Source organism: Pseudorca crassidens, chromosome 10 (assembly GCF_039906515.1).
Source record: "Pseudorca crassidens isolate mPseCra1 chromosome 10, mPseCra1.hap1, whole genome shotgun sequence".
NCBI lineage: Eukaryota > Metazoa > Chordata > Mammalia > Artiodactyla > Delphinidae > Pseudorca > Pseudorca crassidens.
Window position 1 is genome coordinate 72,738,530 of NC_090305.1, and position 22,675 is coordinate 72,761,204.

The 22,675-nt window shown below is 48.0% G+C and overlaps 1 protein-coding gene across 6 annotated transcripts in view; it reads left to right on the top strand.

Annotated features, from left to right (window-relative positions):
* The first annotated feature begins 1,365 nt into the window (after positions 1–1,365).
* Positions 1,366–22,675, top strand: part of CACNA2D3 (calcium voltage-gated channel auxiliary subunit alpha2delta 3) — a 785,949-nt gene continuing 764,639 nt past the window's right edge. For all 6 annotated transcript variants that reach the window (XM_067754783.1, XM_067754785.1, XM_067754784.1 and 3 more), the window contains exons 1-2: positions 1,366–1,591; positions 2,259–2,340. In XM_067754783.1, the coding sequence (XP_067610884.1) occupies positions 1,470–1,591; positions 2,259–2,340 (204 nt within the window). In that variant the 5' untranslated portion in view covers positions 1,366–1,469. The remainder of the gene's footprint in view (positions 1,592–2,258; positions 2,341–22,675) is intronic.

Genomic DNA, 22,675 nt, shown 5'->3' on the forward strand with positions numbered 1-22,675 from the left:
TCTCCCCTGAAAGCTGAGGGCGTTGAGGCAGGTGACGGGGAAGGTCCCAAAGCCCTTGTAGGGGAGTCATACAAACCAGGCGAACCCAGGCGGCGGATGCCCCGGGAGACCCCGCAGCATCAGGAGCGCGCGGCTTCCGGGGGTCAGTCGAGTTGCGCTCGGTGGGTCAAGGATGACTCAGCTTTGCCCGTGTCGGTCTTTACTGCCGGTCGGCGCGAGGGCCCCACAAAGTTCCCAGTCACACCCAGACCTCCCTCTCGCAGAGGCCGGGGCTCCGAAGCCGGGTCCCGAGCTGAGGACGGCGGCGAGAGAGGCTGCAGGGAAGCCTGGTTCCCCGGACGCCCAGGGCTTCTCCGACTTCCTTCCTCCTCGCCCCCGCCTAGGCTAGCCGCTCGACCGCGTCTCCTGCCCAGCGGGTGGGGGTCCGAGTGGGGAGCGGGTGAGCCCCCGAGCCTCAGAGGACTCTCTTACTCCCGAAATCCAGGGAGTCCGCCAGTCAGGATAGACTTGGAGAAGCAGTGCTTCCCCTCCCGACCCCCCAACTCGCCGCAGTCGCGCGGACCCCGGGCCCCAGCGGGTCAGAGCGCGAGGTGCTCGGAAGCCCGGCCCGGGTTCAGGCGCGCCAGGGAGGCCCCGCTGCGGCCCGAAACCGGGAGCCCCGCGCTCGTGTGCCAGCGCCGCGCCGGCAGCGCCGCCCTCCGCGCCTTCCCTGATCGGCGCTGCGGCCGGAGGAGCAGCCGCGGGCGGCCACGCAGCCGAGCCCCGCTCTCATCCGCACCGCACTCAGCCTTGCCCGACCCAGTCCGCCGCCGCGAGCCCCGGCCCCTTCCTCAGACTTTGGCCTCTTCCCTGCACCCCTTGCCCTCCGGGAAACTGCGCGGCGGGGACGGGGGTCGCGCCACCTCTGTGCTCCTCAGGACCCGACCCGCCGCCGCCTGTTACCCGGCCGGGCCCTAGCCTCCCGCCTGCGCCCCGCCCCCCAACCAGCTCTGGGCTGGGGGTTGCGGGGTCCGGCCCGGGTCCAGCCCGAGAGTGGCGTCCGCGGCGGCGGACTGCGGAGTTGTAAAGAACTCGGCGGCCGCAGTGGGCCGGGCGGGGCAGGGCGCTCTCAGCCGCGTCCAAGGACACTGGAGTTTGCAAGTCCCCGCCCGCGCAGCGCCCCCCGCCCTCCCGCCGCGGCCGGCCGGACTCCTAGAGCCGCCGAGGCGGGGCCGGGCGGCCGCCGCTGCGAGAGGCGTGTCTCCCTGCTTCCTCCCCCGCCTGCCTCCCTCTCCACCTCTCTCCCCTCCCTCCTCCTCTCCGCCCTCCCCGCCCCGCTCCTTTTTCTGCTCCCCGAGTGCGCCCGGCGCGCGAGAGGCAGGCGGGGCGGCGTGGAGCAGGCAGCGCAGCGCGCTCGCCCACCGCCCGCTCGGCGCAGCTCCCCGCTGCCGCTCTCGTCGCCGCCGCCGGCGCGTCGGAAGGAGCCTAGCATGGCCGGGCCGGGCTCGCAGCGGCGCGCGTCCCGGGGAGCCTCGGCACTCCTGACCGCCGCGCTTCTCTTTGCCACGCTGGGGGACGTGGTGCGCTCGGAGCAGCAGATCCCGCTCTCAGTGTAAGTGCCAGGTCCTGTGCCGCCCGGGGAGGGTACCCTGCCGCCCGCGACTCGCTGTGCCCAAGTTTGGGCTCCTGCAGGTGCGGCCAGCAGGACCTGCCGCGGGCGTCGGCCTCGCCTCTAGCACCTGCCGGCGGGGACCCGCGTGGGGCGGCGTGACTGGGGTGGGATCCCCTCGCCCCCTCCCCGGGCTGCGAGGGAGACCTGGAGAGGCTCACCGCCGGCGACAGCACCAACTTTGAAGCTTGTTTACCGCGTGCAACTTCCATGGGCCGTTTATTTACCCCTTCTTTGCTATCTTGCCATCTCACTTCTTTTTGGGGAGGGGGGGATGGGTGGATTTCTTTCGACTAATCTTTGCCAGGTGATGCTCAGTTTGGGTGGTCAAGTTCTCAGGCAATTATTCAAATAACATTCAGTCGTCTTTCGGAGAGCCTGGGACACTTTGCGCATTTTGAACTGTGTGACCCCCTCGGGCCCCCTCCCGCGCTGCGCTCTGCAGTTTGGTGCTGGCAGTTTCTACCAAGGCGCTTTTTCTGTCTTTTTTTTTTTTTTTCTCCAATGTTATACCGCCTGGCTCCTTCAGCCACAGCCCCGTGTGTGCGTATGCGTGCGTGTTGACTGTGACACGGTGTTACATTTGTTCCTGTGCCCTTTCTCCCTGTAGGGTGAAGCTCTGGGCCTCTGCTTTTGGGGGAGAGATAAAATCTATTGCAGCTAAGTACTCCGGCTCCCAGCTTCTGCAGAAGGTAAGGTTTCTGTGGTGGCAGGAAGCGATGATTTTTCCAGCACAGAAAATGGAGGCAGATTTAGTTTTCCAAACAAACGTGAACCCCGAGCAGCATCAGTTATCAGAGGTGTCTCTGATCCTCCGTTTCTTGGCAATGTACTGTGCAGTGACTTCTCCCTACCAACCGGTTATTTTTAGATGACACTTGATTCTAAACACAAAGAAAAGGAGGATACTCACTGGCACTGTCCTGGCTGGGGCTCGGAAACTGAGTGTTTTTGCATGGCTCTCCTCTCAGTGTCGGTATTGCTGTTTCAGTGTGAGAGCAGATGCTCCTCTGGCCAAAAAACGCTAACTTCATCCAAGGGGCAGAATCAGTGCCTGTTATGATGTCTTTCACCTTGCCTGCGTTGGAGGCTGGGGTTCAGTATATCAGAGAAAGATGCTGCACTATTGTTTGTCATCCCCGCAGTTGTACGATCCCATTATTCCCCAATCATCTAGACTCAGGGCTGGGATGCATTACATCATTACAGATAAGGAGAATGAATGTGGTTATCTTTCCACTCAGCTGCACTGCTGGGTAATAACCTATGAGAGTAGTCTACAAACTTAAGAAATTGGTCTGCATCCATATATTCTGGAGAGTAATGAGAATGCAGAATTGATTATTAGGCTTTTATCAGAACCTGCATCAATTTTAATTCAAACAGGCAGCATTATGCTTAAAATTACATTGTGAGATATATGGTCTTTCGCCCTCCCCTCCAAGAAAAAAGGGGAAAAAATGGGCCGGGGAGGAGAGATTAGAGGGGTTAAAAGAATTTCAAGTTAACAAATCAACAGGATTAATCCAGTAATTCTCTCAAAGATAGAAAATAAAATTGGCCTTTAGGGGATAATTCTCTGATACAAAAAGCTTAAATTGTTAAGTTAACTTTTAAGTATTTTAAAATGTGCTTTTTGGGCCAATGTAACATATGTGTCATGCGTGCTGCCTGGTAACCAAGTACGTATTTTATTTATGGCATTCTGCTTTAGAGAGTAGAGTTTTTGGGGACATTATATGAAACAGTTTGTCACATGAAATCCAAATATCGTAATGAAGCATGAGCCCACAATGGAATGACAGAGGTTAGCCTGGCTTAAAAATTGCCAATAGCCATATTCTCTGAAACCATGGAAAGACTGTTATCACAACTCTGTTATTTGGGGACAGAGTTCATTGAATTATAGGCAGTTGATAAAAACTTGAGGTTATGATGTGCCTTTATGGTCAGTGATAATTTACATACCTGTGACCTGCCTCTCAGTTTATAGGAGTTGCCTTTTTTGCTAGTGTTCTTTTAATCTGGACCAGTCTGTACTCAGCTTTGGCATTTTGCCTGCGTGTCAGATGTTTTATGTGAAGAGTTCTGGCCTATTGCATTGCCTGTGTATTTTGCTTATGCTTTTAAAGAAGAGAACATTTTGTATAACTTTAAAGAAATATTTTTCATCTGCACGTTGTAGTTTAGTTGTAACAGCTCTGAAAGTAACCCTTCAGAGCCTGTGAACTTTTTTTTGTGGGGGGGCTGTGCTTACATATCTCGTATCTCACATTTTGTAGGAGCACGTGAAATATATTTTTTCCTTCTCTCTGAAGTTAACACACAACACACACACACACACACACACACACACACACACACTGAACAAAATCCCATCAACCATATTATTGGCTACTCTATAATAGCAAATTGGAAAAAGCTAAAATGCTTCTCTTACCTTATCAGCATCCTTTCTGATACTGTATTCACAAGCGGCGCTTTGCTTTTGTCATGTTTGCAGCTTGACAATTGGGTAATTATTTCCAGCTGTTTGTGGCTTTGTTGTCATTTCTTGCTGTTGCCTGGCGTTTTGTAATCTGATGCATGGGGAAGGTGAGGTGTTGGTGGGCCCTAGGTTCTGGGGTGGGCATTTATTTGCTCTTGCATTTGGATTGCAGTCGCTGGCCATGGAGTCCTGCGATACCCACCACTTCGGCTTGCTAGGCAGGGACTTCCATGAATGATGGGGCAGGGCATGTTAGACAACTTGGGGAGGTACCTTTTGGCTGTCTTGGCCCATTGCCCCCAAATATGATTGTATTTTTATAATCAGCAAAGAAAATTGATTTCGAGAACTCAGAGTATGAATGAGAAAGGATGTGAGGTGCTCAGAGTCGGGGGAGGCATAACATCATTTGGAAAAGCAAGGAGACAGTTGCCTTTCTCTTGCTTATTTTCAAGTTTCTGTCCATGTGCATGAGGAATTACTCCTGCGTCAAAACTCTATGCACCCTTCCATCACATCACTGCATCCTTGACAATTAAGATACTCTCGAGATGAGTTAGAAAACTTGGTTGATAAATGCATTAACACTGTAGTAAGGGGACCCAAAGGTGTTGCGTAAGAGTCTGTAATCATACTTTTAAGGCATGGACATTTAAACTTGATTTTCAGTTAAGTAAGGTATATTGTATACCACTGTACAAGTTTATGTACTCTATGTAGTTTTTCTAATTGACACTTTATGTTGTGAATTGATGCAGGGTGTTCACTTTTAGAATGGGAGTTTAGTAATTTTTGCACTAAGGCAAAAACTTTACAAAATAGTAATTGTGAATGTAAGTTAAATAGTAATTGGCCACCAATTTTAAAGTGTTTGGAGATTGGGAAAACTGCCATTTTGGTAACAGGTTTTTATTAGGTAATATAATTCGAGGTAGCAGTATTATCACTGATTTCCTCAATGTAAATATAGCTATTTAACAATGTACCTCACTGCCATGGCTTTAGAAAGGAGATTTCATCAGTTGTTTCTTTAATACTGTGGCTTTCATTACTTTAGCTTATGATAATATATTTGGTACCCACTGCCAGACTTTTCCTATTTTTTCTATTTTTTTCTTTGCTGAGCACAGGAATAGCAATCTGTTTGTTCCTTATAAAGAGGATATTTTTGATCGTATAAAATGCTGTAGTCCACATTTTGGCAAAGTTTTGTGTTTCCAGTACAGAATGGAAAAACGTAGGACTCGTGTATGGGAGTTGGAGTCAATCTTGAGAGGCTTTAGTTGTTATAGGACAGCGGGCCCCTGAAAGCAAAGCACTGGAGTGTGGCTGTGTGCCTGTGTCCTGCCTTCTTAGCTGGGAGATACTGCAGCGGTTTCCATTCACTTCAACTTTTAATTAACTTTCCTATTTGACATATTCATGCCAGTATTCAGCTGCCTCTATCTTGCTTCATTTTCCCCAAAGAATGCGCTTTGTGTGGCTTCTTTTGGGGAGGCATAGTTTCATTACCTCTCTATTTTGGGATTCAGTGAGAAGCATTGTAGTAGGTCCAGTAACCTAGGCTGTTAAACTCATGGGCTCCACACCCCTAACATTCACAATAAAAGGTATTAAACTGGCATGATTCTCATTTCATCCTTCTTAGGGAGAATTTGGTAGGAGCTGGGTTTGTCATTCTGTTTAGTTCTGCATTCAGGGAACGCATGTTCATGGGAATGAAGAGTTCCAATTATATTTAACAGAATCGTGATGATAAATACACAGCGGAAATACAGGTACTGTGTGTCTCTGCCATTAATGCTAGAAAAGAATTGACATTTACTTTGGATGCCTCATGCAGCACTTATCAAGCGTGCTCTCCTTGGAGTGCATAACCAGGTTTTTGCGTTATCACCTATATATTGAGAGAGAGCGGCTTTAATACGTGAATGTGATGTCTCTTTCCACAGGACAGAGTCAGCAAAGTAAAAGGTTGGTTCTTTTAAGCCATTTTGATAATTATGACTTTTGATCAATGTGGAAATTGATGGTCTTTTAAATAATTAAATAGGAGTATTCATTTATCAGGAATTGGGTAGCAGTGCTGTGCTGCCTGTAGGAAGCCTGGCACTCTATGGATTGCTTTTATTGGGGAGGCGCTACCAGGCTGAACATTTTTGTTGAATAAACACGGTTATTTGTCATCCCATGAGATTAGTGCATTCAACCTGTGATGCCAGTGTTTTAATTCACAGCACCACTTCAATTACTGTACTTTTCCCTGGCAGATTATTTTTCAAAGTCTTGAAATCTCGGCAATGACAGTTTTCAGTCTTTCAGGGCAGTTTATTGGTCTCATTAGCCCAGTCACCAGGACATCCGCAGAGCAGGATAAACCAGTTAGAATTCATTTCGCGCATCTTACCCACACATATATCTTATTGTATTTGTACACTCACGCTTGGTCACTTGAGGACCAGATAAAGTTCTTTTTGTATGGCTTTGCTAAGTGTTTGTCTGAGCCTCTTTTGTTCATTTTTTTCTTTCCTTCTTTTTCTCAAAGTTTCTTTTCTGACAGAAATATTTCTGCTTTGCTTTTTGTCTCATTAGGAACTGCTGCAGCCTGAGTTGCTCCGATTTACAAATGCTAGTCAAAATTACGGGAAATGAAAACATAGGCATGGTTTTCTTGTTGGAGGCAAATTTCAGACTTTTAATTCCAATGTGGTTATTAATTTTGATCAATTACTCAGGTGATCTCAGGCGGGTTTTATTTTATTTTATCTTATTTATTCTAATACCAGTGTGCATTTAGGCAAACACATGAGTACCAAACCACCTAATAATTATAAAGTTTGTCAGGCAAGGGCAAGCACAAATAACGTTTCTAGTTGTGATGAAGACATAGCCGTGTATCATGATGAACAAAAGTGAAAGAAATGTGAAACCATTACCCCAAGTACCTGTGGCCCTGCAGGATGTCCCATTGTCCTGCAGTTTGGATCACATATTTGTGGAAGTCAGGTTTGGGGTTTTAGGCTTTTCAGTCTTTGATCAATCCTCGCCTAGGTGTTTAGTGCTCCCACGTACGTGGAGCAATAAATGACTTGGTATATTGGGCTTATCGAAAGAGGATCCTCACAAGGATCCTTTGTTTCTGGTCTGTCATTAATCCAGATCTGTCATTACAGATTACCAACAAATAAGCTTTTTCTTTATCCAAATACACATCCTCTGTCGGAAGTGAGTGGCATTTATATTGGGGGTCCCCCCGTCTTTTGCAGTCACAGCGCTTGTTGAGACCCACAGTGTCTTCTAGACAGAGACTTTTCGCAGATTGCGTGTTCCCTGGGACACTCAGATTGGACTTAGAGGTTTGCTGTGGCTGAGACTGAGAAAAAAGGCAATAGATGTTATAAATGCCAGCCTATGAATTACTATATGAGATTCTCCCTCCCCCGACCCTGACTCCTCTTTTAATGTAATTTTTATACAAGAGACATAATGGCCTATGCTTCATCTTCAGTGGCTGCAGTGATGCTTTTGTGTATCATGAAACAAGAGGAAAAGTTCCTCATGTCAGGCTCCTGGCAACATCGATAGAATCTTCATCAGCCCTCTTTGGTCCATTAAACAAAAGTGAGCTTCTCCTTCATGAGAAGAAAATGATGCAGAGGAAGAGGAAGATGCTTGATTTCCCTGAGTATTTACTGACCAGCAAACTGAGGTGATCGTTCCTGAAGTGCAAAGTCAGCCTCAGAGACCCCTCTCTGACACAGTCCAGCCTGGACCACAGCTCACCCTCAGCAGATGAGGCATCTGTACAGCTGATGTGTTTTAGGAGATTTCTCTTTGCATAGCCAGCATGTCTGCTTTTCAGAAGAAAGTTATTTTACAGGCACAACTTTGAAAAGGGTCCAGGATGTCTTCAATAAATGGTAAACATTTTAATTTCCATTTGCTTTGAACAACACTCATTGTGTGCTCATTCCAAGGCTGTTTAAATAAGGCATTACATTTATAAGGTGTATTACAGTTATATGTTGCAGAGCTTCCCGGTTACCCCAAATCAAGATTATGGAAATAAATAACTCAATAGTCAAACTATTAATGGGCATTTCAAGGCCATATTGGGAAGGAGAGCATTATCTCTTGACAAGAAATAGATGGCTCTTTCGTCAGTTTATGCACTGCCAAGTATTTATCTTGGCACCCGATATTGGAAAACAGTACTCTCCCAAGGTTAAAAGAGCTGTTATCCATGTAAACGATCTGGACAGACAAGTTGGGCAGAGCTGCAAATGGCTGTGGGTTCACAGACCAGACCTCTGGTTATCCATTTGAGGTGAAGCAACTGCCAGTCGGTATTTTGGGCTTGCACATGTCATTACCATTATACTTATTAAGTTTGTGCGTGTGTGCGTATGCCAGTAGAAATGAATGCTGCTCATCACAGAATGCATCAGGTGCCGCCTGCTAATGGGGAAGATTGTTCTTGTCCGCTCGTGCTGCTAGTGAGAGTGGCTTAAGGCAGTGAACCAGGGTGCTGGGACAGAACCGAATGACCCAGTCCACCAAGCTCGGTTTGTCCAGCTTCTGAGATTTTATAGGCAGCTGCAGCGGAGGGTCTGCTGAGACCAGGAGCAGCTACATAATTTGTGGGGCCCAGTGCGAAAGCAAAACGGGGACCCTTTGTTAAAAAATTATGAGGAATTTCAAGAGGATGATAGCAGAGCGTCACAGGGAGCACGGGGCCCATTGGGCCTGGGTGAAGTCCCTTGAAGGATGGGCCGTGCTCATTTCGGCTTTCTCTTTTCCCTGCTGGGTAGCTCATCCTCTCATTTTATTTTTTATTTTATTTTTATTTTTTTAACATCTTTATTGGAGTATAATTGCTCTCTCTCATTTTATTTCAATGTTCTGGCCACAGTCAGTTGGGGAGGCATCCTTTGCCCATCTTTCTTCATCATCATAATAGCTGCAGAGCTTGGAACATTTTTAGAGACACATCTTGGGAGATGCAGTGTTGTTAAAGCAAAGAAAAAGGTCACTGGCCTAGGAGCCTAGGAGCCCTGGGGTTTGTCTTCTTATCTTTTCTGTAGGCATTTCCTGAGTGGCCTTGGGCAAATGGTCTAATCTAATAGTAAAAACATGTAGCATTCACTCTGGTGTACCCGCATTCCAGGTACCATGATAAGTACTTTACATATGTCATCCCACTGAATTCTCTCTACTACCTGATGAGTCAGGAACTACCATTCACCCCATTTTTCAGATTTAGAAGTTGAGGATTACAGAAGTTAAGCAGCCTCCCCCAGGTGACCGACCTGGGCTTCTGGAGTCTGCTTGCCTGGTCCCTCATCTTTGTGTGACCTTGTTCCATCTCAGTTCTAGTTTGAAAACAATGTGAATAATACCTGTGTTTCCCTACCTCATGGGTGTTTGGGAGGATTAAATGAGATAACGTCTGGGGAATTACTTCGGAAACAATCAAAGCCTGGGAAGACAGCTGAGAGGACAGGGTTTGGAGTCAGATGGACTTGTCATTGAGTCTCAGATCTGTGGTGTGACGCTTCTGAAACTGCACCCTCCAGTGTGAGAGGAGACCTGTGCCTTCTACCTTACAGGCTGTGGTGAAGGTTAAATGAAATAAAATACACAGAGCACTTAGCATAGTACCTGGTATGTAGAAGCTTCCTGCCATCGAACTGTGGAGGTTATTATTGGTGGTGTGAGACAAAGACAAGCTCTGAAGATAACCTTCATTGAGCATCTGTGGGGCTGGCTCCATAGACATGAATGAGTGAGTGCGTGAACAGGGGAGTGGGCCCGAATGCTGGCAGGTAGGAAGGTGGTCCCACCTGGCACCTGACAGGGAGGAGCCTGGGGAATCAGGTACTTCGGAGCAGGAAGGGGCTGCAGGGGACCTAGCCTCTGCCTAGACCTTCACTCTTCTCCTAGAGGTCAGCTCCCTTCCCGTAAGAGTCAGGGCGATGCCCACATGAGGAATCGGGGTTGAAGAGCCTCCTCAGGGTCTTCCTGTTACCCCCTCCTTGGCTCACCCTGCTGTGCAGGTGGTGTGTCAGCTGAGGAAGGGCCGAGGGTCCCCAGTGCTTGGAGTGAGGCCTGAAGCCTCAGGAGACACAGCGGGCCCAGTGACTCCCCCACTGTGGGAGTGCATTCAGAAGCCAGCCACGGACACCTGGTGCTCTCCAGGTATTTCCTCCATGAGAATTCTTCCCGCTAGGTTTGGAGGACTCTAGATTTCTCCTAACAGCTTCCTGGGGGAGTGGTGCTGGAGACCAGACAGGGGATGAGGCACCTCACTGGCAGGGTGTCCTTTCCCCCAGTCAGGTGGCAGGGAGGTGCAGCAGCGCATGGGGACTGCCATCGGCCAACAAGTCATGGGAGGCACTGAAGGGCATCCTAGGTTCCGTGGCCCTTCCTGCTGGCCCCGCCCATCTCCTCTTCAGAGCTTCCTTGGCACAGCCTGTTGTTGTGTTTTGGCCTTTGAGCATCTGCGGTCCTCTGTGATCTCCTTAAAGATGTTGAATGAGTGCCCCTCTTTGTGTAAACATTGGTACTGACTCTGGGGGAGATGACGCTATTGTAGTTGCATAACTTTTAACCATTGTTTATGCATAAACCATAGAGTCAGCAGTGAAAGTCACTGAGACGTCAGTTATGAAAGTCAATGTGCGAAAGCTTTGGTTGCTCTACTTGGGCCAAATAGTTCAGAAAGTCACCCAAGAACCATTTGTACCTGGGACTCTTACGGAACTACAGGGTCTGCACTGGTGGCTTCTCAAAATCCACCAAGATCATAACCAGCTCAGGTGAACAGACTGTTCATTGGGACTGGACAGGGAGGCAATGGGCTTTTGGGGGGAGTGTTTAGTGAGCCAAACATTCTTCATATTAAAGTAGATAACGCAAGGCATCTGCTGTGGTCCTTAGTTGCACTGGGAGATGGCCCAGGTTATCTACCTCCTACAGGCGGGGCTTGCAGCTCAGGGAGGTGGTGCGCTTGCGCGTGGTAGGGCTGGACTCAGACTGGAGTGTTTTAACCCTCAAGCCTTTGACTTTTCTCTGCAGCGTGAGTCACCTGTGTGAGCTGCTCCCACATGAGCACCAGCTTCAGTCAGGACCTCAGCAGGATGAGAAGGGCTGGGTGGGTGGGGTGCTAGTGCCCTCTCTGGTTTCTTTCCCCCAGGTGTGCTGTCCTCAGGTGGGGTTTCAAGAGGTGTTCTCTTGGCAGCGAAGGCTTTGTGGGTGTTGGGCCCCCATGAGGCAGGGAAGGACTTCCCCCGGCTCCAAGGGGGCTTGGAGCCACGATGGGACAGGAATGGTTCCTAAGGGAGAATGGGCAGGTTGTCTGGAGGAGCCCTGGCTGGCAGTGGGGAGGTGTGGGTGTCAGGTACCTTATACCTCTGCTCAGCCTGGAAGGCAGGGCTGCCAAGGAAGAGAACAACCTTGCGAAACTCCCGAGCAGGATTCAATCTCGTCTTAGACAAGAGGACTCAGATGATCTGCAAAAAGCAGGGAGCGTTTCCCCTCACATTTTCCTCCGGAAGTCAAACCTGCTCTTCATCTGTTTCCTCAGGTCCCTAAGTTTGGCTCGTGGGGGTGTGCCTTTTACACTTGATGGTTTGATGCATTTTCTTGAGACTTTAGTGTTTTGCATTAAAATGGAATCAAAGGTATAATTGGCCCTTGGAATACCCCCAAGTCTAGACCCTCTCCATGCTATAAACTTGACCCTGCATTTCCTCTTCCATAACTCTTGGCTCCCAGGAAAGGGCCTGTCTGTTTTAGAAGGATCTAGATTTCTATTACAGTGAGCCATGCACAGCTGAAAAGAGATTTTTAAAAAGAGCATGGGGGGCTTTCCTGGTGGCGCAGTGGTTGAGAGTCCGCCTGCCGATGCAGGGGACGCGGGTTCGTGCCCCGGTCCGGGAGGATCCCACGTGCCGCGGAGCGGCTGGGCCCGTGGGCCATGGCCGCTGAGCCTGCGCGTCCGCGACGGGAGAGGCCACAACAGTGAGAGGCCCGCGTAATGCAAAAAAAAAAAAAGAGCATGGGCTTTGAAGTTGAATTCCACTCTGCAAGTCACTAATTTTACCTACCTGGGGCGTGGTTTACTCATTCTATTAGTACCGAATAGAACTAATAATAAAAGCTCCTGTGTCATAGGGCTTTGGAGAGGGCTCAATGAGAGAACACAGATGAAGTGGTTCAGAACAATACGTGGCACACAGAAAGCCTTAGTTCTCTGGCTACTCTCTTGTTTATAGTGTCTGCTTCATTATTAATGAAGAGCAAGAGAAACTCCTGGAATTTTTGTCGCTTTGATCCCACAATGAGTTCATAAGATTAAGGCAGTATATGTCACACACATTTAATGAGACAGGGGTACAATGGCAAACAGAAGCATTTATTATGTCCCCACGAAGGTTTTTTTTTTTTTTTGGCTTTCTTTCCCTAATTCTTCCCATCCTGTCCCTTGTACAGTACAGGTGGGGCAGTTGTGGGATTCACTTTTGTTCTTGCTATCATGCTGTACTGTAATTTGCAAAGCAAGGTGAGAGAAATCCCAGGCAGGCGTTTGGCTCTCTGTACCTGTGCCATCCTAAATGCCTTTTCCATTGTGCCTTGTTGAGGCAGAGGCGGAAAAATAGTATAAAAAGAACAATAGGTGGGGGAAGCAGTAAATCCACTGGAGGTAGGTAGTCTTTGGCCACGAGTCATAACATATGGCTTTCCTCCTAGCCTCCTACCAGTTTCCATTATCAGTGAAATTTCTATTAACAAAATATGCTGCATCATGTACAAACAGCTGAGTGAGCATAGCTTTTTGCCCCCCTGACATAAATGGTGATCATTTGGCTTCTGGGATGGTAAAGCTCAAGTTTGAACGTTCTTTCTTCTCGGTTTTGGCCTGGGCCCCTGTCAGAAAGCTATGCTTTTGAGGGCACACCTTGAGGGAATCACTGTCAGGCAACCAGTAAAAGGTGTGTGTGTGTGTGTGTGTGTGTGTGTGTGTGTGTGTGTGTGTGTGTGTGTGTGTGTGTGTGTGTGTGTGTGTGTGTGTGTGTGTGTGTGTTGATATACACGGGCTGTTTCCCTTTGTTAAAAACTTGTAACTACTTTAAAATCCCAGGGTCTGTAGCCAAGTTCCAGTATTTCAGAACATCAGGAGTCATCTGGTCACCCTGAAGTGAGATGTAATCCTCCCAGGAAAGAGCTCAGAGCTTACTAATCTTATTATTATTATTTTAAAATTTATTTTTGGCTGCAATGGGTCTTCGTTGCTGTGCGCGGGCTTCTCATTGCAGTGGCTTCTCTTTTTGCAGAGCGCGGGCTCTAGGCCTGTGGGCTTCAGTAGTTGCGGCACGTGGGCTCAGTAGTTGTGGCTCATGGGCTCTAGAGCGCAGCCTCAGTAGTTGCAGTGCATGGGCTTAGTTGCTCCATGGCACGTGGGATCTTCCCAGACCAGGGCTCGAACCTGTGTCCCCTGCATTGGCAGGTGGATTCTTAACCACTGCGCCACCAGGGAAATCCGACAGCTCACTAGTCCTTTGAAAAAAGCCAACAATACACATTTCCCAGAACAGGAATTTCAGAATTTTGGAACTATAGCTAGATTTCCTACTTAAACAGCAAGATTTTCAGTTTTTTTTTCATGAAACAAATCACAAATTCCCTATGAGTGATATGAAAAATACATAAACTGAGAAAGAAATTAGAGGATTATTGGTTTTTAAAATTTTACTTTAAAGGGAGGCAGTTGGTCTTGGGAAGGAAGAACTGTGTAGAGGTAAGAGTCTGGATCTGAGACAGGCCTCTCCAGGGTAGAATCCAGTGCTACTGCTGACTAGTCTCATGACCCTGACAAGTCAGTTGCTGAACCTCAGTGTTCTTATCTGTCAAATGGGCACAATGGTACTAACTTCTAGAGTGGAGTTAAGAGATGCAAATGAGAAGATGCACACAGAATGCTTGGTAATAAGTGGCTCAGAAGAAGTGTTTAGAAAAGGTGGGCTGCTGCTGCTTTTGTGGTTGTTATTATTATTCCCCAGGAGCTCTCCCACATATCAGGGCAGGTTGGCTGCTGAAGACAGTAGTTTGTGCACGGGGGGAGAGAATATCAGGCCACCCGGAGGTCTTATTTACAGCCCTCCACTAGAGCTGCCCACCACTGAGCCCCACAAGGTCTTCTTAGGAAGTAATCGTAATAATGATGCAGGTACTTTATTTGCATGTTGTGCCATGTGCTTTATTTGCATTGTTTCATTTAATTTCTCACAAACAATCCTGAGTTTGATTCTGTCATCATCTCTATTTTAGAGATGCCAAAACAAAGACAGAATATATCTTGGCCCAAGGCTACCCAGCTCCAAGTGACAAAGGCAGGCTTGGAACCTGGGTCTTGTGAATCCTGTTCAGCTGCCTGGGCTGGGGTGGGGTCTGAGGAGGGACATTTGGGTATTCCCAGGACCAGCATGTTCCCCATGCTTTGATCTTAGCCTGCTGTTGGCTTATCAGGTTGGTTGGTGGAAACTTCTCTGCCCTTAATCCTTTCCCCAATGGAATTCTTAGCTTTTAGTGCATTGTCATTTGCTTTCATAATACAGAATTAAAAAGGACCAAGAGCTGGAATGAGCGGGGGAGGGCCCTGTATGCCCTCTAGGTTTCTATAGTTTTCCCTTTAAATTATAATAAAACGTTGCTGCTTGTTTTTTGATTTCCTTTGAGGGTCAGCCAGGCCTCCCCTCATTAGGTCTGACTCTTAAGAAGCCTTTCTGAGAATCTCATTGAATTTGGCTAAATTTCCCTTTGTGTATTTCCCATCATGGTAATGGATGATTGTGTGAAAGAGCCAGCTTGGGCTCTGGGACCCTGGTACAAGACAGATCTGACTTTGAGATCCAGCTTGGCTCTAGTTAATTTCACTTCTGGGCCTCAGGTTCCTTATCTGTAAAATGGGGTCATGGTGAGGATTAGCTTTGTCAATATGTGGTAACAGTCTTAGCACAGAACTGGATGTCTGGAAAGTGCCCAGTAAATTTTAGCTCCTCGTTTTTTGTTATCCCCACTCTTTGTCTGTCTTTCCTGGATATTTGTTGGTGCTTCCTTTTCTTTTTTTTCCCTCAGGGCAGCCACAGTTTGTTTTTCTGCATGATTGACAGCTAGCTTGACGACTATAGCCCTTGGATCCACAGGGTCAGTTTTATTTTGCGTGGTATGAGTCTGGCAGATCTGTCCGTGCCCAGGCCATTCTGGGGAAGTGTGATATCCTGAGGACGCTTATCTCTTTCATTGGGGGTGGTGGGTGTGGAGAAGGAGGCGGGTGAGCCAGAGCTGAAATTCCCTGAGGGCAAGCTTGTTCTTTCTGATGGGAGAGGGTCCTCCTTTGGCACTAGCACAGAGCTACCTTTGGGTGGGCTTCAAGGGCTGTTTGTGGAATGCATGAATGTATGGATAAAGAAAGGAGCCTTTTCCTGGCGTTCACACACTGGTGATGGAAATAACACTCTTGTGCACAGGCCAAAACTAGGTCCTTCACAATCCTTTCCCCCTCTACCCTCCAGTGCTGGGGTTTATGAGCCCCTATTATCAGGTATAGATGCTGCAGAAAGTCGGGGCCGCCTCCCAGCTTCAGCAGTCCAGCTCTGAAGCCCTGCGGGTGGGTCCTTTGCCCATAACCTGCTTGGTGCCAGCAGGGACTGCCAGACATCCGAGCCAGCTGGTCCTCGCTTCTCCCAGCCCATGACCCCTCTCCTCGCCCTTGGGGAACATCCCAGCCCATCTCATCAACACCCTGAAAACATGGCCGAGTCTCCCCACTCCGAAGTCTCCGAGCCTGGCAGAGGGGTCCCAGCGCCGCCGCAGCGCCAAGCTGAGCAGCTGTGGCGGGAGCACCGCAGTGCCGGGCGGGTGTGCGAGGAGCACCAAGCGAGACTGATGGGGCCTCTGCAGCCGCCACCATCAATCTGGGGGCGGCAACTCGGCAAAGGCAATTAGGAAGCTGCTGCAGCTAATTCCATGAAGCACTCGAACACCACGTTCCCAGTGACATTAGGGAGAAACGTGAATTTTAATTTCTATCCCTTTCATCTTCACATGGGGTCATTACCTGGTCTTCTCGGAAGCCCTGCTGGCATCAAGATGCTGCACGGTGTTTGCTGGGCATGATGTCACCTTCTCTGTGCAGCTTCCTTTGATTGTACACTTGTTTGTTTATTTATTTTGTACATCCCTGGGACTGGGTTTCTGAGTCTGTGCATTGCAGGGGTTTGGGAGCTGCATCTTCGTCTGCTGCAGCGTACACGGAGCAGCGATACCCATTCCTAGGCAGCATCCCAGCTGCACCCTGCATCAGCTGTTTCCAGCACCTCCCCACAGGAGGAAAACTTGTGAGAGGGCTTAAAGCAAGTTTGGGTGATTTGCATTTGTATCCTGCAAGTGCAATTGCCCTTTCTCTTCCCCCTGCCTGGCCCACGGATATGCTGAAAGCCTGCACCAAGCACAGCCCCTCTGAGATAAGGGGGAGCAGCTGGCTGGGAAGCGGGAACTAAATTATATTTAATGGGGGGCAGTTTTGCCAAAAGATGTTTACCTCCAGCCCCTCCCCTCCTCCCAGTATCAGACCCGACAGAGTATGGCATTTTGAGGTTTTGGAGAGTCCGGCTCCTCCCTGGCACGTCATTCTATGGAGGCCGTGAAGCTTCCTGTGTGATTTTTGCTCTGTGGAGCCCTCCATGTCTCATCATATCCGGAATTTGCTGTGTGGTCCTACAGTCACTGGAATCTGGTGCCCACCTTCTACCTTCCTGCTGAGCCTGATGACTCACCTAGAAGGAAATGAGAAAATCTCTTATTTGGGGCAGATTTTGGGAACCAGCCCTTCCAGCTTGGGGGTGGGTGCTCGGGGTCTGATGGCACGCCCCAGGGGTCACAGGAATGGGCCGTGCATGGAGCATTGGCGTTTCCCCTCCCAGCCCCCGGCTTGTGCGTTGATCAGGGCACTGAGGCCACAGAGGGAAGGAAGGCTCCAAGTCCCCGAGCAGGCTTCTCCCAGGACAGAGGGAGGCAGCCTCTAGCCCCATGTACCCCTCCTCCCTGCCCCACGCCTTTGAAAGCTCCCCTGCTGCACTCCACAGGAAACCACCTCTACTCTCCAGGCAAAAAGGCCTTTGCAACATTTCCTCCTATTAAATCGCATTTAAGCCTGAATTTCACGTAGAGAAAATGTTCCCCCAACGTCTCTCTTTTTTAACAGCCAAAATATTTTGTCCCAATGCGTTGTTGGGGAACATCCCCCTAGTAACATGATCTACATTAGTGAAGTGAGTAGGAGACAGAACAGTTAGTCAAGTGTTTATTCATTACTAATAATCCCATCTGAAAACACGAGGCTTCAACTTTCTCCTTTTCCACAATAGAGTTTCAAAGGACCAAAAGCTTGTTTTTTGGGGAGAATATCATGGTTTGGGAAAATCTTTAGCTGTCCTAACAGACTTACAAGAACACATTGGCTTTTGACTAAATCTTGAAAATGTTTTCTTCCTTCCTCCCTTCCCTCACTCCCTTCCTTCCTGCTTCAACAGACACTCGTTGAATTCTCAGTGAGGCGTGCAGAGCTGTGTTGGGTACGAAAATCCCTTTGCCGCTGTGGCCACCTTTCCCATCCTCACTCTGAATGCTTCAGTGACAGCACACTGCTCAGTCCCAAACACATCAGGCTGTGTCACGCTTCTGTGCCTCGGCCGAGGCCATTCTGGCTGTCTACACTGCTGACCCTGTTGCCCTTGTCTGGCTACTGAGCCCTGACTCTAGAGGATGTCAGAATTCAGCATGCAGAAACATCACCTGGGGAACTGGCTAAGATGCGTGATTCCAGGGACCCAGACCAGGAGATTTGGACTCAGTAAGCTTGACCCAGGGCCCAGAAATCTGCATTCTAACAGATGTCTTAGGTAATTCTAATGTGCTCCAGGGACCATGCTTTGAGAAATGCTATTATATGCCACCTCTGGGAAGGCTGCTGGCTTCCCCTAAAGAGATCCAGTCGTTCTCTCTCTTTCCTCCTGGGAAGAAATGTGCACATCTTCCCACCATGGTTTGCTTCCATAACTGTGCGTGAAGTCTGTTCCATCATGGGCCAAGAGTGGTGGCTGCGCAGCCTCTGAACCCAGCCTAAAGCTGGCACTGGTGCAGCCTTCCTCCGCGTGCGTGGCGTGACTGGAGATTTTCTCTGCAATAGAAATGGGGGCTTTGGAGCAAGTCAGGCATTTTATCTTTTAAGTCAGAAGGTACCCAGGAGCATGTCTGATTGTTGAAGCAGTTTATTTGTAAATCACTGAGCAGAGTTGAAATGGCCATTCTCCAGTTTGTAAGATGGAGAGAAATTTGTTGACCTGTCGCCAATGGTTTTTCTTCTTACCAAATAGGTTACTGAGACCTGTGGTTACCAGCCCTTTAACAGAAAATTGTTCGGTGAACATCAATATGAAGGATGCCATCTGCTTCCCATAAAGGCTGCTCCTAATCTCCTACTACAAGGATTGCTCCCCCAGGGGCCTGTTGGGCATAAAACTGCATTTTTTCTAAGTCAGTGGATTTCAAACTTTTTCGACCATGGTCCACAGTGAGGAATACATGGTTCAATGAACGCATTCCATACAACTTCACGTGGGAGACACGTTTTATGAAACCACTTAGCTTTATTCCCTCCAGTGCAATCTGGTCTATTTGATTGACAGGACTCTGTCCTACTGTATTCTGTTCTATTCTATTCTACCCTAACCTAGTTTACCCTAACCTAACCTAACCTGTTCTATTCATTGTTCAGCACCGAGAGTCCTTGCAGCTCTATGGAGTGCAGGCTCAGGGAGAAGCAGTGAGCTGACCCAGGTCTGAGAGCTCAGCAGTGTCAGAGCCAGAGCTAGAACTTGGACCTCAGACTCCCAGCCAGAGCCTTGACCTCTCTAGGTCTGGCTGTGAACAATAAATTGATTTCACAACATAATAAATGTGTTAAGAAAAAAAAAAACAAAACAGTGCTCTAAATGTTACCAGGGTAAATTATTGGCTAGATTAATTTTATTCTGGAAGGTGTAGTGTTGATCTTTGAGATTAAAGTTGTGTTTTCTCCAATAAAAATGATAGATGGTGATAGTTAGTGTCTTTCAGCCAGATGCAATGCTAAGCTCTCTGTATCAATTTCATTTCACCTTCTCAATAACGCCATGGGTTAGATGCTCTGATAGCCCCATTTTCCCCGTGGGGACACTTAGGTTCAGGGAGGGGAAGTGACTTGCCCAAGGTCACAAAGCTAATACAAGTGGTGACATTGGTTCTTGGACTCAGGGCTGTCTGACCGTAACACCTGTATTCCTACCTATGTTTGCATTTGCCTCTTCCTATTGCCAGCAGCCACCTTAATAGGTCCCAAGTGTTACCGATGGGCTGCTGTGTGGGAAACCCAGTTAGAGGCAATATGGGGGTGGCATAATGGGGGGCAACAGGGAGGAAATGTGAGGGAAAGGGAGGAGAGTGGGAGACGGAAGTTTGAGAAGCACAGGTGAGCAATGGTCTTCAAAACACCTGATATCTTGCTTAGCACTTAGAGAATTTACAAAGAGTTTTTGCATCTGTGTTATATTGGCCTCCTCCTCTTACAGCATCCATTGCACTGGTATTTGTCATTGTACCTGATGGTCAGTTATTTGTTTTCTCATCTCCTCTCTGACCAGGGGTCATTGTTCAGAGGCCAGGAATGATGCCTTGTTCTTCTTGGCATGCCTAGCACCTGGCCCAAGGAGATGCTGCTTGAGTGTTTGGTGAATGAGCAAGTGCATGAAGAGATCCTTTAATTTAATCCTCACAGCTAGCTCTGAGTAATTTTCTATCCTTGTATTGCATTTGAGGAAACTGGGCCCAAGATCACAAAGCTAGTGCTGTAAGAGCCAGGTGGAAGACCCACACACACACACAAATGCAGAAGTGCCTGTTATATTCGTATTTATCTATTTTTTGAAGATTAATTTGGTTATCCTACCTCCTTCCAAGAATTTATCTTCCTACCGTCTCGATCTGGGTTTGCTGACTTTGTTTCCTATTTTTTCTGGTTGTTTGGGTACGATGTGGCTGGACTAGAGGGTCACAAGGCTAGAGAGGTCAAGGCTCTGGCTGGGAGTCTGAGGTCCAAGTTCTGAGGTCCAAGCTCTGGCTCTGACACTGCTGAGCTCTCAGACCTGGGTCAGCTCACTGCTTCTCCCTGAGCCTGCACTCCGTAGAGCTCCAAGGACTCTCGGTGCTGAGACTTAGCATAGTTCCAAAGGATGGCAGATCCTACGTTATTTCCCATCAGCTCCACCATGAGATGCGTGGTACTCTTACCATTTTGCCAGTGTCCATCCATCCTACCGACATCTGTTGCCCTGCCTCTGTCTGAACCAGGCACCTGCTGGAGTAGATGGAGGTAGGGAGATGCTGCTGCCCGTACCTCCAGGTGCTTAGATTCTCTTAGGGGCGGTGACTCACACCAGTGCAACTCTTCAGAAGTCAAGGCAGACTTAGCCAAATGGCCAGGAGAAGACAGAGTCGCATCCATGTTGGGGGGAGGCAGAAAGGACATCCCATCTTGCTAAATTCTCCTCTACATTTTTGCTGACGTTATTTCCTGGGAATCTTTGTACCGTAGACTTGTTCTTAGACTTGTGTCAGGGAATGGAGTCATCTTTGAATGTAAAAGGCAAAAATAAAAGGGACTAAAATATTTGACATATGATGAAGTTCTGTGATATTTTAGTCAGTGAGTAAATTGATATTTATATAACCTGGAATATTCATTTTCCCTGGTCCACCCTCCCTTGAATGTTGACTTAATAACATGCCTGCCTAAATGACGTTAATTACTTTAAACTGCCAAATTAAAAAAAATAAGCCAGCGTTCATTCAACAAGTGTGCTGTGATCATTTCTGGCTGGAGCCAGGAAAGAAGAGCTGAAGTCTCTTGTGGGAGAGAAGGTTGAGATGTAACCTGACCAGCTCAGGAAAGGGACTTGTACATCCTGGGATATACAAGCTCAAGGGGGCCAGACATAAGCAGAGGAGCTTAGGGTTAAGTTTATGGCACTGGAAGCTGGCTATGAGTTCGAATCCTGACTCCACCTGTGACTAGTGTATGGCCTTGAGAACTGCTTAGCTTCTTATTTTACATTTTCCTCTTCTTTAAGTGATCTCTGTCCCACTGGACTGTTGTGAAGATTACATTAGATCATGAATCTAAAATTTAGCTCAGGGTCTGGCAGTCAAAGGAATCCAATGAATGGCAGCTACCGTTATTTTAATTCTTACCATCTTGGAGTCATGCACCCACTCTCTGAGGTCACTGGCATTGCCGGATCCAGAGGCCATCAGCTCCCCAGAGCAAGACGTTTGGCTTGTTCATGTCTCTATTTTGGGTTCCCACAATAGTCTTTATCAGTAAATATTTGTGGAGCAAATGAAAGAGTGTGGGGAATGAACTTTACAGGCTGAAAAAACTGAGCCTCAGAGAGGCTGGCCAGATCGTAAAGGACAGAACAGAGATTCCCACCAGGTCTGCTTTGTCCTCAGCCATGACCGTCAGCTACTGGGGGCTTGGTGGCTCCTCTCTTTAGTGCTAGCTAAATTCCTGGGAGCAATACCATTCGTCCCCTGCGACCTGAAGGTGAAGTGTGTGTGTGTGGGTGTGTGTGTGCGCACACACACTTTCCAGGATGGCATCCAAGAAGATAGGTCATATTAGATGTAGCCTCCTGGTTGTTTAGAAACCAATTGTCTGGTAAGTTTTCATTCTGGGGCAAAATAACAGACTGGTAACCCTGCTCTCTTTTGGGAAAAACTCCTTAAAAGCTCTTATGTTCTGAAATCCTGCAAAGTCCCACTAGGATGTTGAAATAGTTCATACCCATCAAGGCCACATTTGAGGTGCTTTTTCTGGGTCTTGGTAAGGGAAAGCTTTTCCCTTTGAGCTCCATGTGTAGGTGTCATCTTTCTCTTGTGTGTTGCAGTGGTGATTTTAAACCTCCCAGCTCACCCCCAAGCCCCTAAGATTCCCATTGCAATGGGCTACGAAGTTTCACTGTTTATCTTCTTTTTCAGATCCGTTTTGTCGGCAAGATTGCTAGGTTAAGAGGAGAGACAGAGGGGCTGAAGTGTGAAGAGGAGTACTTGCTGTTCTTTTTAAGAAGTCCTTGAATTCAGCCCTTGAGTAGTGCAGTTATAAGTTTGAGAGATGATGGCTATTAATACTTTGCTTCTTGTGTAGCAGCTTGTAGTCCAGGACATCAAAATACATCAATAACACGTTCCTTCACCATTTCTCCATTTCATGTGTAGGGAGGTGGTACAGAACATCTCCAGAGAGAATATCACTGCCTTGGACCATGGCTGGTCCCTATAGCAGGAGCAGGAGAAAATCTTAATTTGATGGTTTCTTTTGTTTATTCATTCATTCGTTCATTCATTTATTCAACAAATATTTTTACCTCTTGCTACTCTGTCCC